The sequence below is a fragment of the Juglans regia genome, chromosome 7 (assembly GCF_001411555.2).
Source record: "Juglans regia cultivar Chandler chromosome 7, Walnut 2.0, whole genome shotgun sequence".
Taxonomy (NCBI): domain Eukaryota; kingdom Viridiplantae; phylum Streptophyta; class Magnoliopsida; order Fagales; family Juglandaceae; genus Juglans; species Juglans regia.
In genome coordinates, this window is record NC_049907.1 from 38,398,791 (window position 1) to 38,414,179 (window position 15,389).

A 15,389-nucleotide genomic window follows, 5' to 3' on the forward strand; every position below is an offset into this window, starting at 1 on the left:
GTAAATTCATCTAGATTTTTTTTTTACATCTAAAAACATAGTTTGTAGATTGTTTTTTAGTTTGCTTTAATTTAATTTATATGGGTATAATTTCATATCTACCCTCTTTGTCTCTCAAGACTTCCAAAAGAAATTTTTTTTCCTTAGATCTTAACAATTTCATATCTACCCTCTCTGTTTGACTCTTACGAACGATTTTTTTTTTTTAGATTTGAACATATCTGTCTCTTAGGTCCTTTAAAGGAAAATTTGTTTTCCTTATATCTAAACAATTTCAGATCTGCCCTTTCTATTTTTTAACTCCTATGAATGATTTTTTTTAGATCTATACATATTTTTTTGAAGATTGTTTTTTAGTTGCTTTAATTAATGTTTATGTGTATATTTTGAGATCTACCCTCTTTGTCTCTCCAATCCTCTGGAATATCATATTGAGAACAAGTCTCATCATTCCTTATCATTTCATTTGTATCATAGCATATCATGGCATAACATATCATGTCATATCTTATTATAGCATATCATGGCATAACATATCATGTTTTGTGGCGGTCTAATTTGATGACCCGATCCGACAATGATTCGTTGCGATTTTTTTGTTTTTAGATCCAAACATATATTTTACAGAGTGGAATATTACAGATTTAAGAAAATATTATAGATTTGCTTTTGTTTGGTTCATTTCATACATGTGTATTCATCCCATGTTTTCAATCAAAGATAAGCCAAAGTATTAGTCAACTTGTGGAAATAAAAACATGTTGAATTGAGAGGAGAAACCAAGAAAAATCCTACCTTAGCTGATGTCGAGATTCACAAGGGAAAAGTTGAATGCAAATGCCACCAAGAGGTTTCTTGAGAAAGTGGGGAGGGAAATTTTTTTGGAGAAGGTGCGAGCAAAGTAATTACAAAATTGACAAATTCAATAAAAGTACCGTAAATAAACAATAACGACAATCAAAAACAAATGCAAATACCAAAAAAATTGCAATTCCTTGATGAAAGTAGGGGAAAAAGTAGAAATAAATTAGTAAACGAAGAAATATTGTTCAAAGCATTCGACTCCCCACCATCTGAACCCTATCTACAATCCTAATCGTTCTCTCTGTCGGCGAGCCCGTTTCAACTCCATGGTCAATTTCTATCCAAAAGAGAGTATACATGGTAAGGTAAAAGAATGTACACTATGTGTTGATGGTAATACCTTGTTTGATTACGTAGTTCCGATTAGATGAGATGATGTATTTTATTAAAAGTTGAATAAAAAATTCTTATAATATTATTTTTATTTTAAAATTTAAAAAAATTAAATTGTTTATTATATTTTGTGTAGAAGTTAAAAAAAATTGTAATAATTATATAAAATAAGATGAGATGGTTTGATATTACCAAACCAGCCCTAAATGATTGATTCTCATCAAATGGGAGTTCATTAAAGCCATTATATATGTCCATTTTTCTCAAATTTCTATAACATTTCCAATAAAGTCTATTGTTCTAACTCTATGGAGTAATGAGATCTCAAATTATATTTGGTTAGTAAGGTGATCTTAGATGACCTTATTACTATTTATTATTATTTATAATTTATTTTTTATTTTTGATTTTTTTTCATTGCTATTTATAAATCAGCTCAACATGTGAAGGTAAACTCAACATCACAATGAGTACGAGATGAATCCGTCTTTTGATGTCATGAAATCATCGATTTGCACAAATTCTACATGTGAATCTGTACTATTTTAGAAACACGGGAAGGTACTATTTGATACAAAATGGGCTAGGGGTGGGTAGCGGGGCCCCGCCCCCGCCCCCGCTACCCTGCCCCACTTCCGCTCCGCCCCAGCATGGGGGGGGAATCCCGCTACGCCCATGCGGGGGCCGGTGGCGAGGAGGGCCTAACCCCGCCCCACCCCCGCTAATATTTATATATATATATTATATATACATATAAACATAAATATATATTTATATTTTACAAATTGTGTATATATATAAATATATATTATAATTTGTTAAACTTGTTCACAAAATATGCATTGGTAAATTTAAAAAGTACATAGTTTAAAAATTAATACAATACAATTTACATAAAATATGCATTAGCAAATTTAAAAATTACATAAATTTTAAATTATAGTCATATTTACAAAATTTAAATTTATAATTTGGATCTAAAAATATATTTTTAATTACTTTTACACTTAGAAATAATTTTTAAATCAAATAAATGTAGTGTTTTTTTAAGTGAAAATAAACGGGACCGAATTGGGAATCCGCCCCGCACCCTGCCCACCGAGGCGGGGTACCCAGCCCCCGCATCCCGGAGGCAGGGGACGGGAGTGAAAATCCCACTCCCCGCATAGGGCGGGGAAGGGGTGCCCTCACCCCGTAGGCGGCGGGTAACACCCCTAAAATGGGCTCTAAGCACAAGATTATGTTTAAACTTAATTACAAAATCGAAGTTTGGTTTCTTATAAATATATATATATATATATATATATATATATATTTAGTGTGACGAGGAATATATATAAATATATATATGTCGTATAAGATATGCATTTTCTTAGAAAATAAATGAGAGTCTTATAATATTTATAAATTATATTATTGTAAGATCTAAATATTGGGCAGAGAGTCTCTTCCACATCGGCACCAAAAACATCGATTTCAACCCTTTTAATTCAATTTTTTTTTTTTTTTTTTAACACATGAAACCAAGAGAAAGATGGACCCCTCATATTGGACGTGCCAACTTGGTTTGCAACTAAAGGTAAGAACTAGTGGACAGCAATAAAATAGAAGAGTTAATATTAGTTTTTCTTTTTATGGAGATATGGAGATTCGATCCCCAATTATCTCTTTACGAGAAGAGACAAGTATCATCTAGGCAAAAATAAATCTATTTATCGATTTCTTAGTTACTCTTTTTTATCTCAATAATTAAAGAAAAGTTATATTCAACATTTCTATATCACACACTATACATAATTTTTTTTATTTTTTATTTATTTTGTCTTGTGGATGACGAGTATAACATTTTTTTAATTTAGCAAGAATAAAATAATATATATATAAATTATATGTAATGTGTGGTGTAGAGATAATGTGTATAAGAGTTCATAACAAAAATGAATATAGAATTATGGTTTACTTTCTATGTTGCGATAAACAATTAAAGCCTTATTTGTTTTTGTATATGAGATGAAATGAGTTGAAATTAAAGTTAAAAGTTGAATAAAATATTATTAAAATATTATTTTTATTTTAGGATTTGAAAAAGTTAAATTTTTTATTTTATTTTATATGAAAATTTAGAAAAATTGTAATAATTAGACGAGATAAGATGATGTGAGTTGACAGAAATTATGAAAACAAATGAGTTAAAAAATTTGGCATCGTAATCGACTGGAAGTAGATTTTTAGAATTAGAGTATGATGTTAGATATTTATAAGAGTAATGTTACATATACTTATAGTTTTTCTTACAAGACTCATTTTATTAGTTTTTTTTTTAATTTCAAATTTCATAATTTTTAGAATATTAATAACTGACATGTGGAGAAATAAATTTTTTATAAATTTTTCTGAAGTACATTTAGCATTTTCCTTTTTATAATATTCTCATTTGAAATTCAAGTTGGTTAATTTAATCCAAACACGAAACAATCATAGTCTTTATTAAAGTTGAATTTCAAACCCTAATATGATGAATTTTAGATCCTCTAGAACTTGTTAGAAAACTCAATGGAATTAGGTAATTCCCTGAAGATTTTTGGAAACTCGAAAAGGTAGAATCTTAAACTTTCATACACAATCTTCTAGAGTTGATTAAAATATTTGTTATTGTTTTAGAGTAATGCTATATACAGTCGTGGAGTGTGTAAGTACTGTACAATTGTTTTGAAAAAGAGCGGGATCTACTATTAAATTTTTTTAAATAACAACTCAATTTTTTTAAATATTAAAATAATAATATCTAACAATATTTTTTTCAACTTTCATATTTTATATTTCACCTAAAATTATTTCATCTCATATTTGAGTCCAAACTCGCCTAAATGCTACGACATTCTAGCTTTTTGTTACGGGGGAGAGTTTGAAATATCAAATAGATGTTTTATATCTTCAATTCATTTGATTATTGGTATTTCATCGCTGTTCTTTTTTGTTGCCAGCCATCACAGCGATCACATTACTTCATGAAAGATGACAGTATACCTCATGGTTTTGACTTCTCATATATTTGATTTTAATTTAATTATTTAAAAAATAATATATTATTTAAAAGAATACAATTTATACTAAGGAATACGTCCAACAATAAATGGTAGGCGCTATAGTAGTAGGAGGTATAATATTAAGAAAATAGAAAGAAAAAGTAGGTATCGAAGAAAAGTGTGGAGGTAGACATGAATCACGGAAAAATAGAAATTATGGTATGTAAGAAAATCAGGATGCGTTTATGAATGAGAGATAAAATGGGAAATACCATTAAGCATGGATGGTGTTATTTATATTTTACCATTAAAAGTTATATCATTAAAATTGTGAATAATATTATATACAATTGTAAATTATATAAGCGTTATACAATCGTTTTGAAAAAAAATATGATCTATTATTAAAAATTAATTATTTTTTTTATGTAGACTTAATATTTACTTATTCTAAAAACATTATGCGATATTTGTGTATTCAATAATTACAAATATTACCATAAACACTTTTACAACGTTTTTTTAATCCTAATTTCCAGTGTAGCCTACATGCCAACCACCAATATTTTTTGATTGAAAAAATCTATTAATTATCTTAACTTTCATCATCCTCCCATCATCTCGTGATGTGACATTAGATAATAGGTTTATAAATGAAATATAATAAATAATCTTTAATCATCTAATGACATATCATAGAATGATAAGAAGATGATAAAAATTAGAATGATAAGTAGCATTACTCTTTCTGACCATGAGCTTCGAAACCAAAGATCTATAGCATATTTTCGTGCAGTGCAAAAGCCATGCACATTAGTGTTAGTAACTTAGTGCGCGTGGCTGTCACAACCAATATCTCGACTCCGTGAAATATCTAATATTTATTTATTTTGAATAATAATAGTTTTATCGTTCCTTATAATTTTTTTACAACTTTTTAATAGAATAATATTGTTTTAAATTTCAAATACATCAAATCATAATCAAAGTTAAAATAAATATTTAAAAAATATTATTTTATTAAAAAATGTAGAAAAATTGTAAAGAAATAGCAAAGCTATCATTTGCCTTCTTTTTAAGCTCTTCCACACGTATCCAAGTAGTAAACAAGAAATATGAGGAGTTTTGTTTTTCTATTAATAGGTGTTTGGAAGTTGGAACTCATTTATCACCTTCTCTTGGATCTCTCCGCTTTATGGGAACGAATCAATACTTTCTTTTGTTGGGAGTGACTTTTGTCGACTTACCTTTATATGAAAATGGAAGGAGGCAATATTTTGTACACTGAATTTATATGGGATGTGTTAAAATAAAAATTAATTAAAATATTATTTTTTAATATTATTATTATTTTAAAATTTTAAAATTTTAAAAAATTAAATTATTTATTATATTTTACATAAAAATTTAAAAAAATTATAATGATAAGATAAATTGAGATCTATCATTTTTGTACAATGAGTTGATATGAAAGTTAAATAAAATATTATTAAAATATTATTTTTTAATATTATTATTATTTTAAAATTAAAAAAATTAAATTATTTATTATATTTTATATAAAAATTAAAAAAATTATAATAGTAAATAAAATATTTATCGTATCCAAACCATACCTAACGCTATTGCTTATTCCAACAGCTACTTTTATGATTGTCATCGGACCATAAACGAAAATAAAAATTATAATTTTGTTTTAAAAAAAATATTTTATAAAATATATTATTAAATAAATATTACAATCATAAAAAATTTTATAAATATTTGAATAAAACATTTTTATGACCTACCGTAAAAGTAGTCGTAAAATATTAAAATGGTTTTGTTAAACTGTTTTGAGATACTATTTTATTTTAGATGTGGTTTGGTTATTAAATTTATTTTAATTTATTATTAAATTTTTTTTTAAAAATTTTAATATAAAATATAATAAATAATTTAATTTTTTAAAAATTTTAAATAATAATAATATTTAAAAATAATATTTTAATAATATTTAATAATTTTAATTCAATTTAACATCCAAACAAAACCTTATTTTTTTTTTTCTGTTTCCTGTATTAATTACTTTCTTTTGTCCCGTTGATTTATTTCAATGTGAAAAGGAGATGAATCTTGTCTAAATCGGAAAATCCACTCGCCGTTTCTCACTTTCAAAAATTTCAATGTCTTTCACCTCTCACTCAATCTCTCCGTCTCCGAAATCCGCCATGAAAGCACCTCCAGAGCCAACCCCAAAACCCTAGCGAAATAGCCCCCCACCTAACACTCCATGCACTGACCTCCAACTCTCTCTATCTATCCGAAATGGGCTCTCTTGTTCCCTTCCTAGACCTTAACCTGCTCCCAGACCCACCCACCGCGAGCGCCACCAAGACTGCTCTGGTGACCCCCAAAATCGAGCCCAAGCTCGAACCCTCAGATGAGCCGCTCGAGACTCACCAACCGACGCAACAACAATCACTACTACAACAACAGACTCCTCAAGAACCGTTCTCTTGCAGCACTACCCCCAACATCCTTTCCAAGTCCCAGCATGCCCCTGTCACCTCCCAGCCCTCGTGCATTTCTTCTGAGGAAGGCAACGTCTACTCTGAGTTCTGCCGAATTTCGGAGCTCTTCCACTCCGCCTTCGCCAAGAGGTTGCAGCGTCACGGCGACGTCGACGTTTTGGATCCCGATTCTCGTGCAATCGTCCCGGTCCCTCAGGAAGACAACAACAACCAGGTTTCAACCCTCGTCGTTTCTCGGAGGCGGCCCCCCCACCAGCGCTCCGCGGAGCTCGTCCGCGTCACCGATCTTGGCATCGAGGACCAGCGCTACTTCCGGGACGTCGTCCGGCGGACCCGAATGATATTCGACTCTCTCCGCGTCTTATCTATGACGGAGTACGAGAAGCGCCGACTGGGCGAGCCCGGCCTCAGCCGCCGGGTACGTGGAGATCTACGCGCCGCGTCCGTCTTGCGTGACCGTGGTATGTGGCTCAACCGCGACAAGCGTATCGTCGGCTCGATCCCGGGGATATACATCGGCGACTTGTTTTTCTTCCGAATGGAATTGTGCGTAGTCGGCTTGCATGGTCAAGCCCAAGCCGGAATCGATTACGTCCCCGCCAGCCAGAGCTCGAACGGCGAGCCAATAGCAACCAGCATAATCGTATCCGGTGGGTACGAAGACGATGAGGACGCGGGGGATGTGATAATCTATACGGGTCAAGGCGGGCAGGATAAGTTCTCGAGGCAATGCGTGCATCAAAAGCTAGAAGGTGGGAATTTAGCATTGGAGAGAAGCATGCATTACGGGATTGAAGTGAGGGTTATCAGAGGAATTAAGTACGAGGGCGGCCTTACGAGTAAGGTTTATGTTTACGATGGCTTGTATAGGATTCTTGATTGTTGGTTTGATGTGGGAAAGTCCGGTTTTGGGGTTTACAAATATAAGCTGTTGAGAATAGACGGGCAGGCTGAGATGGGTAGCTCCATTTTGAGGTTTGCTGAGAGTCTCAGGACTAGGCCGTTGGTGGCGAGGCCCGCTGGTTATCTTAGCCTTGATGTCTCGGCGAAGAAGGAGAAAGTGCCGGTTTTGCTCTTTAATGACATTGATGCTGATCAGGAACCTATGTATTATGAATATCTTGTGAGGACGGTGTTCCCACCTTATGCATTCAATCGGACGGGGAATGGTACCGGATGTGAATGCGTTTCGAGTTGTACCGACGATTGCTTTTGTGCTACCAAGAATGGAGGAGAGTTTGCTTACGATCATAATGGGATTCTGTTGAGAGGGAAGCCCGTTATTTTTGAATGTGGTCCCTTTTGTAGGTGCCCTCCTACTTGCCGCAACCGTGTTACTCAAAATGGGTTGAGATATAGGTTCGAAGTGTTTAGGTCGAGGGAGACGGGTTGGGGAGTTAGGTCCTTGGATTTGATACAAGCTGGCGCTTTTATATGTGAATATGCCGGGGTTGTCCTGACAAGGGATCAAGCTCAGATTTTGTCGATGAATGGTGACACATTGATTTACCCAAATCGTTTTTCGAGTAGATGGGCAGAATGGGGGGATTTATCTCAGATATTTACTGATTATGTGCGTCCGTCATTTCCCTCAATTCCTCCATTGGATTTTGCAATGGATGTATCTAGAATGAGAAATGTTGCTTGTTATATGAGCCATAGTGAAACTCCGAATGTGTTGGTGCAGTTTGTGCTATATGATCACAATAGCTTGATGTTCCCTCACCTAATGCTGTTCGCAATGGAGAACATCCCTCCTTTGAGGGAGCTCAGCCTTGATTATGGTGTGGCTGATGAATGGACAGGGAAGCTATCCATCTGTAACTGAATAATTTTGAAGAATTGATGCATTTTTTAATGTGATGCAGTGCTGGGTCTGGGGGACACGACGCACTGAGGTATTCACCAACTCCCTATTAGAAGTTGCATTTTCTATCTGGCGTGAATTCATATTAGCATGTGCTGTTTTCCTCCTTATGGTTTATAATTCTATGTGGCCAATGTCTTTACTCTGCTTTTTTCTAGCTCTAGTTGTAGGTGCTTTGGTGTTATTTATTGTGCAGCAGCTCACCATAGTCATCATATGGTCAGGCATATTTCAGTGGGTGGAATCTTTAGATTTTTGTGAGATGGAGTTAACTTGTTTTGTTAGCATACTGTTTCCGGTCATTCAAATTTATATCATGGCACGGTTTATCCACTGTGTACTTCTATTTTGTTATTTCTGTTGGACTTTTAGTCAGAACCTGTTAAAGATATGTGTCATACCATTTTCTCCTGCAGTATATTAACTTTTGATTGGGTTTAACTGAATATAATAATTTCCATCGAGCATTCCTGCTTGCTATTTTAGAGTTTTCTCTTCCGAAGTGTGTTATGTTGATATTAGTTCTCCCCTTATTCGTTTGTGCTTTGCCGTGTAGATCAATATTTTGATTTATACAAAAAATTGCTCCCCAGTCAGGTACTGTAGTTGTGCTGCTTGTAATCATTGCTGACTTTTTTATATATATCTGATGAGCTGTAGCTTAAATGATACTTCTTTTGTAGGAGCTTCTGGGTGTTGAGGTTGTGAGTGGGTGTGTTTTTGGATGTATGTGTGACTTACCTAACAAACACACACACCCAACCACCCCCACACCCATATGGTGGGTGCATGTCAAATCGTCAATGCAAATATAATGCTTTAGGGTTTACGCATACTGGATTTGTTATCTGGATTAGTGCTTGAATTTTATTTATATCCAGTTCTCTTCTATAGTCTCCTTTGGGAGTTGTAGATTTGTGCTTGGTGTAGTGGGTTGGTAACTAACTAGCTAAGGTAGGATTCCTATGTTCAAGACTGAAAAAATTGTGATGCTTAAGATTATGCTCTCAATGGTTGATAATAAGCATCATTATCTTCATAGTGCACTACAGTTCTTGAGATAGTGATGTGAAGACGAAGAAAAATAATAAGCAAGACACGGGCCTCACATATTTAGGCATAGAATGGAACTAAAAGTTGAAGAATGGAGCTTTCTGGAATAGCACATATATTCCATTTCTGCTTATGTGTTTTTTTACCCAAATTCCATGACTTCACAATTTTTTCCCCTTGGGTTAAAGGCAAAACCACTTGTGAGGCTGGCTCATAAAAGTCTAGCTTCTTGTAGCTGCTACTTAATTATTTAGTGCTTCAGACCTTGTTTCATTGTGTATTTTTTTTTCCTGATAAGTAACTTTGTTTCATTGTTTTAATGCTACTTTTGGCTCAAAACACATGCTAGCTTGGGATAAGGTGCTCTTTTTGTAATCAGTAAATACGAGCTTTATTAAAAATAGGTGTAGCCAAGTACACAGACCAGGATAAGGTATATTCATATCTCAGTTTTGCATTCTTCTGAGTTGGGTGCTTTTTCTGCGCTTTCTGATCTTAATGTGGTTACCGCTTGAATTCCTCAGAATGGTATTTGTCTTTATTTGCTTATTTTTCTATGTAAGGATACAGGGAAAGCGCTAACTGGGCCTACCTATTCCTTCCATCCACTTATTTTTCTTAACTAGGTGTTCTCTCTTGTATACCTCCCATGTACTTAGGCTCTCTATTTTTTCTTATCAATGAAGTTTTCGATTACCTATCTTAAAAAAGGAAAGCCCTAACCACGTATCCGCTACACCCCCAAAAAGATTAGTCAAATATAAAGCTTCACTAGAATCACTTATAAAACCTGTTTCACCTAGTAGTATGCCAATGTGGGACTTAGCATCCATGATTACCTGTATAAGGGTGTTACAAACTCTCCCTTAAATTCCTAACATCCTTGTCAGGGTCATGCTATGCAGTGCTCTAGTATTGCATGGCTGGCCTTATAACCTGGCTTGAATGCCATATGAAACGATACGGGAAAAGCATACCATGTCTTTATTGTACCCCAAAAAAGACTAGTCAAAATTATAATCGTAGCATCTTAAATCTTTATAAAGGCAAGAACTCTCCCAAGCAATGTAAGATCCCATTCACCACCAATTGCACTTTATCTGAAGTATTATATAATCATTGGAAGGGTGAGAGGGTCAACATTGTACCTATTTACCTCTGATTATATTACACATGAAAAGCAAACTCAATTTTGCTCAGTCAACTCAAAATGTACCTGTAAAATTGATGCTATGGTAGTTCTTTTCTCATGTTCAAACCCACTCTGGCTTATCTGAAGATTACTTGTGGTCTTAAGCACAGAAATCTGACTCCAAGGCCTTAACCATGTGGTTGAGTTAGAAATTTGTGGGATTTATGGGTCTCCTTTGATAAAGTTCCAATTGCAAAACCGATAAAAAAAATTCCAACTGCAAATGTGATGATTGTGGAGTTTGATTTTCCATTTACACCAGAAATAAACCCAAGATTCTTGTCAACTTTAAAATATACCATGCCAAATCCTATAATTTCCTATTCAGGAGGATAGGTGATTTTTTTTGTTTTGGTATTTTTTTTTTTTTTGGGGGGGGGGGGGGTGTGGGTGGGAGGGAGAGGTACATTATGTTGTTAACATCTAGAAAGATTACTCGAGATTTGTGTTTAAAGGTTATAAATACATTTTGTATAGGAAGTTCATCAACCTTCATTCACAAGACGATTGAACTCCTAGGATTACTTGCTTCCCTGCTGTAATTCCAATTTAGTGATTTCTAGATTCAGGGGATGATTTCATCTAGACCTTATATCCAAAATGTAAAATGCTATTTCTTTAGCGGAATGGTTATGGATTTTTTTTTTTTTTTTTTGATAAGTAAAACAAGAATTTATTAAATCATCAAGTGTCAAAATACAGAGAAAATGCCCTAATTATGTAGGCACATTAGAAACTAGGAAATCATGAACGTCCATGCCATTAAAGTCTATGGCAATGGCCCAAGTACAAAGAGTCCTAAAGAAAAACAGTTTTAGCTCCTCCAAAGATCTCTCTTTGTCTTCAAATGTCTTCTCATTGCGCTCCTGCCATAGACACCACATAATACAGATAGGGATCATCTTCCAAACTATTTTGATCTGTCTTACCCCACAAATCGAAGTCCAGCAAGCCAATACATCCAGAACTGTTTCCGGCATAACCCACGTTAACTCCATTTTTTTAAACGCCTCGTCCCAAAGAGTCCTGGCTATCTCACAGTGTAAAAGTAAATGATTCACCGACTCACCCCCGCTTTTACACATACAACACCAGTTGGCAATAATTATCCTCCTCTTTCTTAGAATATCCGTGGTGAGAATCTTGCCCAGCGACGCTGCCCACACAAAGAAAGAGGCTTTGGGAGAAGCGTTATGACGCCAAAGCCTTCTCCAGGGAAACTGTATCTTTGGAACTTATGTGAGAACCTTATAGAAAGAGCGAACAAAAAACACCCCTTTCCTGCAGGACACCACCACAGCCCATCTTCCTGCTGGATGTTTGGACGAACAGAATATAGGAGGCTATAAAAATCAACAAAACTCTCCATCTCCCAATCCTGTACCGCTCGGTTGAAATTGATATTTCAATGAATGTTCCTACCTGAGACTTCCATAACCTCCGCCATTGTGGCCTCTTTGGTACTTGCAATCAAGAAAAGAGACGGAAACAGATCTTGTAGAACACTGTTACTACACCAAGCATCCTTCCAAAATCTGATCTTGGAGCCTGTCCCTAATTCCATCTAGTGTGACGATGGAAGACCTCCCATCCTCTTCTAATATGTTTCCATAGTCCCATTCCAGATGCTCCTCTAACTTCTCTAGGACACCACCCCTCCCCTAAAACACCATATTTGCTCTCGATCACAGTCTTCCATAAGGCCTCTAGTTCCTTGGTATATCGCCACAACCATTTGCCAAGTATGCCTCCGGTTATGGATTTTTAATCATCATTTGCTAAAGATGTGCCTTATTTGTGCATGCCTGACATACTTTATAGCGGCTGTTCAAACATTTCAATTATCCAGTTGGCTCGATTGTTTTTTCCACTTTCATGTACTTTCTGAGTAGTAAATTTATACACTCCCTTCATTCCCCATGAGCATTGTACTTGCCAATTTTACTTGACTCACAATGTTGTCCTATATAAAAAGAATTAAAAAATACAATTTTTTACTGTCCTTTTTTCTTTTTCTCCTTCCCTCACCTCAAAATGCATGTTCAAGAAGTTTTCTTGATGCCAATAATAAAAAGTTTACTTTTGGAGATAAAGAAACTTGAGCTGTCGAGGCCTTAAATGCTTCATCAAATGGGTGTTCTTTAAAAAGACACTTTCTTTTATTGGTAAAACAATGCGATTTTTGTTATGGGACCGAGGAACGGATTCTCAGATTTTATTTGTTGGTTTGCAATACACACACAATACCCAGAAGCACATCTGTATCAAAGCTACCAGGATATTAGCAAACCTCCTCTTCTCTTCTGCCGTTGGTATGGATCTCTGTGAATAAACACATCCTGATGTAGGGCAATTTCTGTTGCCTGCAATTTTCTTATAATCTTGTTCAGTATATAGCAGCTCCGTCCTTGTTGAAATAAGTACATATTTCAATATTTATAAGCAAATGATATTCTTAAGTGAGATAGGTTAAGCTGTTTGTTACTTAATTTTTGGATGGCTATGGAATCGGTGCTTTAGTTTGTTTGATAACCTCATTTTTGGAGTTCAGAGGTCACAATACTTCATGGAAATATGTCCCTACTCATTCAACATTATGTAAATTTTATCAGTGTCTTTGGTGACATAATTTGTGGATTCAATTTGATGCTTGAGTTGCAACTTCAATGCCATTGTGTAATGCTGGGAAATTGTCATGGGTTTTCCCTTTTTCCCAGCAATTTTACCTGTCTTCATTGATATTTTTTTGGCTCTTATCACCTTTCAGTGGAAAGTGCCCGATGGCTTTTTGCTTGGCTGAAGAAACACATTTATTTTCTGTAACGTTATATTTTTTTTGTAGTGTCATTTACAGCCCATTTGGTCGGTGAAGTTTTGGGAGGAGTGGAATGAAAAGCAATGGTGGGCACCCACTATTCTCTTGTTTGTGAGTTCTTTTAAAGGAAAAGAAAGTTCCATTCCACTCCCTTGCATTGCTTTCGTTCCAAATTGGGAGGAAAAAAGACTCTCTGTATTAAATGAGTGAAATTGTTGTCCTCTAACTAATGAAAGGTCATAAACATTTAAATAAAGGAAAGAGAAATATCCCTATTTGTTCCATTCTATGCTGTTCTTTTTTAATTCATCGTTCTATTACATTATCGACTCCCAAGTACTCTAAAGTGGCTAAGCTGGTTAATTGCATTAAAATGAGAGTATTAGCCTGAAATTTCTGCAATTGAAAGGGTAAATATTTTGTCGCTTGGAAAGAGAAGCAAGGACTGGACTGGCAGTGTGTTGTAGTCATTGACTATTGCATGTTTTATATGATCTGGTTGCCAGTCACATTATTGTTAGTAACGACGATTTCTGTATTGTAATCGCTGGAACTTTGGAGATGTTCCAGTGGAGCTGTGACGCTCACCACAATAATTATTGAAACTTGGACGATTTGTCTTTCACTCTTTAAAGGAGTTATTTTGGAGTATGTTCCATTTATTTCATTCTGATTTGTTATATGTATTGTCCCTTAATTTCACTTGATGCTTATTTATCTAAGAAATTGTTGCAAGCTTGAGGCACTTCTAGTGAATTAGCTATTGAAGATGTGCCGACTTATTGTGTTAATCCTATGCAGATGAGGGTGTACCTTCCGTTACAAATTGTCACCTGGCTTTCTAAATTTCTGGTCTTCTTTTTCCCTCAAAATAGATGCTGCTAGTGTGATTTCTTGATCAGAGTATCATAAAAGCTTTGACGGGATATATCTCATATGTGACTGTTTTCTTGGACTGACTACACAATACTGGCTGTCCCCAGCCGGTGAGGAAATTTGACAACCGGAGATTTTGTAAGCCACAGAAACCTGCTTCCAGGCCGACATTGACACATTTTAAGAAATTGCTGTAATCCCTTTTCTGGACTTTGGGGGAAAAGTCTTTCTGCAAGCTATTTCCACCAGGCTGGTCGCAATGTAAGTTTTATGCTCGACTGTAAGAACCTTTTTGTACTTTTAGCTTGTACATATGACTCTGCAAAATTGGCTTGTATAGAAATTGTATTGTGCATGTGCAGATGGAGGCGGCTTTTCCTTCTATTATTATTACTATTATTTCATTTGTACATCTTAGTGGATGAATCAGGTAGGTTTTGTAGTTATCTGGAGGGAAGAGTTCAATAGAGTATGTAAAATAGCCAATCCATTACTTTTCTTTCTTCCGGAGAAAACTGCTGCCTTTGATGTATATCAGTGGTTGGGGATGCAATTGCTTGATCATGTTTCCTTTATCTAGGCTTTTTCTTCAGATATTCACAAATCACAATTTCGTTTAGATCTTGTAATGTGGCTGGTGAAATAAAGGACCAGTTTGCCAGGCCAAGTACCTCGCAATGGCCATTAGCTTCTTTATAGTAAAATATGCTGCTACTATAAAATATTTCTATTCACAATTCAACTTTAACCCCTATCAACTGCATGACCTTCTTTTCTACCTCCCTGTCTCGGTATAAATGCCATGAACTTCAGTAGGAAAGCGATGAGATCAAAAGGGGGAAATGTAATG

The 15,389-nt window shown here is 34.8% G+C and overlaps 1 protein-coding gene across 2 annotated transcripts; it reads left to right on the top strand.

Annotated features, from left to right (window-relative positions):
• The first annotated feature begins 6,312 nt into the window (after positions 1-6,312).
• Positions 6,313-15,114, top strand: LOC109008700 (histone-lysine N-methyltransferase family member SUVH9-like). 2 transcript variants are annotated; one of them, XM_035691948.1, is made up of 3 exons: positions 6,337-8,634; positions 13,691-13,749; positions 14,465-15,114. In XM_035691948.1, exon 1 carries the CDS (start codon positions 6,531-6,533, stop codon positions 8,562-8,564), a length of 2,034 nt encoding a protein of 677 aa, XP_035547841.1. In that variant the 5' UTR covers positions 6,337-6,530; the 3' UTR covers positions 8,565-8,634; positions 13,691-13,749; positions 14,465-15,114. The 2 variants fall into 2 exon arrangements, with proteins under 2 accessions (XP_018844439.2, XP_035547841.1); XM_018988894.2 differs by lacking the exon at positions 13,691-13,749 and having other exon boundaries at positions 6,313-8,634.
• The last annotated feature ends 275 nt before the right edge of the window (positions 15,115-15,389 follow it).